This window comes from Myripristis murdjan, chromosome 3, assembly GCF_902150065.1.
Source record: "Myripristis murdjan chromosome 3, fMyrMur1.1, whole genome shotgun sequence".
Taxonomy (NCBI): Eukaryota; Metazoa; Chordata; class Actinopteri; order Holocentriformes; family Holocentridae; genus Myripristis; species Myripristis murdjan.
Window position 1 is genome coordinate 27,708,649 of NC_043982.1, and position 6,880 is coordinate 27,715,528.

Here is a 6,880-nt window from a genome sequence, read left to right on the forward strand (position 1 = left end):
AAAAAAAAGGCTGGTTGCTGTTCTTGTTCTTGTTATGTGGTCCTGCCACAAATAGACCCATGACTCATCCTGTAATTCAGCCTGACCGACACAGTCACTGACATAAAGTTGGTGAGGAAAACCCCTGGAGAAAAAGACTGTAAACAACTGATTCTCCTTCCTCTTTACATCCATTTTCCCAATCTCGGACAGGTAAATCAAGTTAAAACTCCACAGAAGAGGGTGTGGCCGCACAGGACGTAGCCAGACCCTTATCACAGTGGTGTAATGCAGTCCAGCCAGCAGAATATTATTACTCAGCACACTCCAGTGTTTATGCAAGTCACAAACACCTGTGGCTTCACTGCGCAGCGTCACACAACTCAACATCATAAAGTTTGGAGCGCTATCAGCTCTTACGCTGTTTCTCGACGAAATGGCTCGTCGTATGTTTTTCGTCGTTTTTCCGTGTGTTTTGTTGTCGCAAACGTGAGTTGTCCCGTTGGAAGAAACACACACATGCACACACACACATACAGCCTCCCCCCCTCGTAGCCCGACTAGCAGCAGCTCTATCCGGCGCCGCGTCTCCATATAAAACCTCTCACCTCAGCACACACAGACGATACTCACCCACCAGACGATGGCATAGCCGAACAGGATGAATTTGAGGAGACAGTAGGAAAACCTGTGACAGTATCGGACTTCGTCGTGGTTGGACATTGCGTTTGCTTTGGGCGCTGACAGTTTCACCTCAGCGGCTCCCTGCGCTGTTGACAACCCACTTCCGCGTTGTCATCGTCACCACACCTGGAAGAGCAGGGCCGGGATGATGGATGGAGGCTGCTGCTGGAGGAGGTGGTGGGGAAGGGGAGGAGGGTAGGGGCTGTGAGGTGAGGTGGATGGGTATGGTCATCGCGTAAAACAAACAAACCAAAAAAAAAAAAAAAAAAAAAAAAAAGGTTAGGCCTGAAAACAATAACGAAGTTTAAAATGCCTCTTGAGGGGATTCAGAAATAGCTCTCTTCATGTTAAATTGACTGGATAAAATGAAAGACAGCGGATGGGTTGTTCAAGAGGGGTACGGAGGTGGAAGAGAAAAGGAGAGAGGGGGGAGAGCGCCGTAGCTGCCAAGTCGCCGTCTGCTTCAGTATTGCTGACTTGTGCTGAACTTTGGGCATAAAGCATCTGCAGCGAAATTAAATCGGAAATTGGAGCGAAACGAGACAGCAAGGCTGTTATGAGTTGCACATAGGTCCCCTGGCACTTCTGTGGAATGACTGATGCGTTGTAATATTTATAGTTGAAGAAGAAATTGTGTTTAACTGTTGACACACGAGAGCTGACTGGGTTTGTCTCAGTCAACCCATTTTCGGACTGTAGCTTAGGGATTATGAATCCATGGCACATGGGTGACTCGTGATTCAAGGCACCTCTCCTCTCTCCTGCTTTTTCACCCTCCCCATGTTCATACCCAGTTATTCCTGAACGGGGTTGTGGTGTTGGGGACAGGTGTTACAGTCTCAAAGGGCTTTGTGGCCACACAATTTCCAAAAAAAAAAAAAAAAAAAAAAAAAAAACACAGGATAACAGCCCCTGACTGGTACCCTCATAGCAGGGGAAAAGCACAGATAATAGAGAAAAAAAGGAAGAACCCTTGAGAAGCACCATAGAGAGAGATGGCCTCTTCCCGGCCAGTTAAGGGTGCTGCTGAGTAGCATGTCCAGAATTTTTACCTTTAGTGGCAAAGGGTGGCATGGAGTTTTGACAGGGTGGTTTAAGGGACGTGGTCAGCAGATCAGGCAACCTTAATGCAAATTAGTTTAATTTACCAAGATATATTGGGCCATGCCCTGTGATGGACTGGCGACCTGTCCAGGGTGTTTCACTGCCTTCGCCCTATGAGCGCTGGGATAGGCTCCAGCACCCCCCGTGACCCTAGTGAGGATAAGCGGTTTAGAAGATGAATGAATGAATGAATGAATATTGGGCCATGTAGGGATAACAATCATAGTCCAGTTACTCATAAATTTTTGGAATCAAATGTAGTCATTGTTTTAGAGAATTTAGCCCCAATGACTGGTAAATAGTCTGTTTAGCAAGTGCTCAGCACTTCCCCTGATGTCCAAAAGACTGTACTGCACTCTCTTTTTTTCTCGCTGTCTCACAGTAGTCAATGGCTTTGGCAGGTTTTCTCTAGCTGTATGGGCTATGCATGAACTGATACATTTTATATACAATGTATCAGTACATGTGTATCCCATGTTCCATTCTAATGATTCAGTGTATCAGTTCATGTCTGTTCCATGATTAATCATAATGATATAAAGCTAATAATGATAATAATGATAATAATGATAGCGGTAGTGCTATCCATGCACAGAAAATCAGGTTAATGGTTAATAGCTGACGAAGGTGCAGGAGAACAGCAGATCAGACAGGCCACCAATATAACACCAGCCTTATGTGATACCAACTGTCATCTGAATGAATGTGAAACAATTCCACATTGTTTTTTGAGAGATAATGTATCTATACAATAAATATAACTAAATTTGACTAGGCAAATGTGCATGTCTTCTTTGTATTTATCAACAGATTGTAGATTCTGCCTTTCCTATCAGAGTTTTGAGGCATTTCTCATGCAGTTAGATCCAAGCCACTGTTTCTCTTTCTTTTTCTCCTTATCTCTCTCGCTGTTTTTGCCACTATTGGTAGATAAGAGCAGGTTAAAAGTCCAAAAAGGGGGTTGTACCACATTCACGCTCAATCAAGAGGTGTAATTCACTCCAAACCTTGTTATAAAACCTGAGTAGTTTGTAACAAAAATATAAAACATTTATAAATTTACACCTGAGGACTGCAAAAGGCATTTTAGTTCACCATATTCGGGGCACTCATTCCATTTGGGGACCCTGGCTGTTAGTACCTCTATTCCTCCTCTATGGAGGAGGAATGGAGGATCTTCTAGCACATTTGGGAGAGCACACTTATCTGTTACTAAAAGTTACAGCAACTTGATGAAACCTTCTCGTCTTCCCTGCCATTGCCCTTCACTGTGTCCTTCCCAGGCCCCTACTGACCACACACACAACAGAGCAAAAATACAGATTGTTTTCAGCTGAAGTCAGCAGGTTTTGCTGCCATCCGTTCTTTTCTGTGTGAACACACACAAGCTTATCCACACATGCATTTTCCGCAAGAGAGAGAGAGAGAGAGAGAGAGATTTTCACAGAGCAGGAGGGTGAACAGATATAACAAGAGGAGGACTGATGGATGGAAAGACTCTCTCTCTTGCTACGAGAAAGAGAGCAAACTAAGAGATTATCAACAGCACCAGGCTAATATCAACACTGAAAACTCCTGACTGTTCTAAAACACTTTGTTTTTGTTTTAAGGAGAAACATTTTAATAAAGCTACTAGTCACTATAAAATCCCATCTCAACACATTTTCATTGTGCACACTGTGAAAGCATATAGTGATTTTATAGTTTACTGCCTTTCATATGTATCGGCATCCTTGGCTGATATGTCATTGCACAAGTGTCACCATTGCAATTGCTCTATGTTTATTTTACTCAGCAAATAAAATAATTCTGTATCTACTAGATAAGTGCATGAACCAAATAAGTGCCCGATCTTCAGAGATCTCTGAGATATTTTTTGATGGAATTCATCCAATCAGAACAGAAAAACGCATAACTCTTTCTTGAGACAGATTTGTAAGAGAGGGACAAGTAGTAGGACAAAAATTGCAAATAAACTCTCGCACACTGTCAAACTTGCAGTGATACATTTAATGTGGTTTAATTTGGTTGTAGACCTTCATCAAGCAAAATGTCGTGAAATTAATCATAAAAGCCAGAGAAAGTAAGATCAGAGGGCTGCTAATAGACATTCAAAGTTAGATAGCCACCATGCAGAGGATCCATGTATGATGTAACAATCACAAACATCACACACATCCAAGCTAGATGAATTTTAACAGCACGTTAGGAAGCAGCCACATGAGCCAGGGTGACATTTAAAGCACACAAGTCCGGGCTTTGTTCATCAGGAGAGGGAAGGAGACACAACAATTCCAGCTCATGGTGCAGGTGGAACCAATACCATTAATAATGAGGAACCCAATCAAGTGCCTCAGGAGGTGGTATGATGACATGCTGGGGGGCCAAAATAACATCAGAAAGGTGACGCAACAGGTGGGAGAAGGCCTGTGGAATATTGACTGGTAGGGGCTTCCAGAGACATTCAAAGTGTGGATTTACCAACATGGTTTGTTACCACGACTCATCTGGCCACTAACACTGTATGACACAGGGTTAAGTGCAGTGGAGACTATTCAGCAGGTGCCTACAGAGATGGCATGGAGTGCCACCAAGCTTCACAAGTCTAGGGCTGTGCAGCAACTCATCAAAACTCCAATTGCCATTAACATCCGTGGATGAGGATTACAAAGTGGCCAAGACCAGATTAATCATGACCTTCTAGGACTCAAAGGATGGCAAAGTCCACAAGGCAGGAATCAAGGCCAAGCCAGGAAGGAAGTGGTCTGCACCAGAGCCATGGCACAAGCAGAAGGCACTCTCAGGCACAAAGAAATTGCTTGATCGTCCGATGCCAGGGCTGACAGGGGCTTGGGAGCTCTTAACACCAGTCAAAGAAAGGGGCCAACCCTGCTAAAAGAAGAACCCTCCTGCAGAGAGCAATCAGAGCAAGGGAAGAGGAGCTGCGCCAGTCCAAAGCAGTAGGCTTGTAGTGCCAGGACACATGGACAAGATGGCAGGCTAAAAGCCACACCCTCACATTTGCTGATATCGGGAGGTTTATATTGCAGCTCCAATTCCTCCTCTGGTCTGTCTATGACACCCTTCCATCCCCAGTAAACCTCCACAGATGGTTGCTTGCAGACAACCCCAACTGCAAACTGTGTATAAAAGAGGTAACCTGGAGCATGTGCTAATATCCTGCCAACTAGTCCTAAACCAAGGGAGATATACTTAGAGGCATGACCAGGTCCTCAGTGAATTTGCAATCGTGCGGGCGATGCAACGCAAGAAGAGTGGCAAAGCAACCAGCAGAAGCCTATGATCATGGTGTTGGTGAGAGAAGGACACGACCCAGGGAAACAGCTGGAAGGGAAAAACATGGGCATCCTGTGCTATGCAAAAGACTAGGGAATGCTGGCTGATCAAGTTGCTGAGCAGATTACATTCCCAGACTTCATATTAACAGCTCAGAGACGTGACATTGTCCTGTAGATACCCAGGACCAAGAAAATCATCATCATAGAACTTACCATGCCAAGAGAGGTATGAGGAAGCCCATGGGAGAAGATCAAAGAATTACACCTTGATGGCCGACTGCCGACAGAAAAGCTTGCCAACATGGGTATGCCCAGTTGAGGTGAGATGCTGAGGCTTTCTGGCATAATTCGCATGGCGGATGTTCAGTGCTCTAGGGGTGACAGAACAGCAGTACAGAAGATCCCCGCGGCTGCAGAGTGAGCATCCTGTTGGGTATGGATGAGAAGAGAGTGGCAGCTGGAGACCCACCACCAATATGCAGTGACTGATCAGCATCTTGAGAGAGAACTGAGCTAGAGGGCAAAGCACTTAAGGACAGATGGCCTTGGCCGAGGATGTCGGTGGTGTAGCAGCCTAAACATCTGAAGATGACATAACATATATGTATTTATTTGCTGTATAAAAGTCCATTTTAATCCAATCATGCACTGTACTATAGTCTTTTCATGAAAATATGTTTTTTCTAAATGTGTTGGAGACCATTCAAGTCTTGTGAGACAGGAGAGAAAATTCCTAACAGATCTACATCAGCACTTCTAGCTCACCAATTCAAATAACAAGGTGGGACTGGGAGGCACCTTGCCCATATGACTGGCTAGTTAGTTGGGCAGTGCTATCGATACTACAAGACAATTTTTAAATCATGCCTGATCTGGAGCAATGACATCCACCAACATGTGGATTTGTCTTTGCGCTATATTTTCTCAGACCCCAGCAAAGTAAATGGCAGAGTTAAAAAAGTAAAAGGATTTATCTGTAGTGTTGGTGAGTTAGTATGATAAATGGGTTGACCAGGCAGATTATGATTAATTAATTAATAAAGGCTGGGGATAATGTGCTACAGAAATATGAAAAAAATAAAGCATAATAAGCAGGAATGACACAGCAAATGATGTTACAGGTTGATATATAAGCCCATAATGTATATAACTAGACTCATAGAATTGTGAACAGATAAAACTAAGCTAATTTTGATTTTCATCTGTGTTGATTTACAGCATGGTATAGCCATGGAAGGTGTAGCCTACTGTTTGAGTACACTGTACTCTGTATGGTCTGCTGTTAATAATGTACGCAATCACCACTTGACTACACAGCATACATTACACACTAATGAATACTTTATGTAGCATATAGTAAGTTTGTGAATACATATATAAAGAAGTGCATATTAATGCAAAAACCCAAACAAGCAATGAGAATATGTCAGTATAGCTACTTGCAGTTCTAAGAAAGCACCCTTGGGAAGCACCTGAGTGAAAATGTGGAGACAATCAGAGTTCTCTTGAGAGAGTCATCCGGATGTCCCAGAGGGCCAAGGGATACACCATGTAATCATGATTCATTACTTCAAATCTACATGGCTGAAAAACTCGGTTGTATATTACTCTCTGACTCTCCAACAGAAGGGAAGAGGAGACAGGGAAAATGAGCATGTTATGAAGTGTAATGGTTATTTGAATGTGTTCCACCGTAAAAGCTCTTTGGTTGCACACTGCAGGAGTGCAGGCAATTGGTGACTGAAAAGATTAAAGGAAGCTACAAAGATTAAAGGTATCTCTCCTGTGTTTTGTTTTGGTTCTTCTACTTGGTG

The 6,880-nt window shown here is 43.5% G+C and overlaps 1 protein-coding gene across 1 annotated transcript in view; it reads right to left on the bottom strand.

Moving 5' to 3' along the window:
- tspan15 (tetraspanin 15) overlaps positions 1 to 749 on the bottom strand; it is a 43,745-nt gene extending 42,996 nt beyond the window's left edge. Inside the window, exon 1 of the mRNA XM_030048713.1 lies at positions 613 to 749. Within this exon, the coding sequence (XP_029904573.1) occupies positions 613 to 702 (90 nt within the window). The 5' untranslated portion in view covers positions 703 to 749. The remainder of the gene's footprint in view (positions 1 to 612) is intronic.
- Between the last annotated feature and the right edge of the window lie 6,131 nt (positions 750 to 6,880).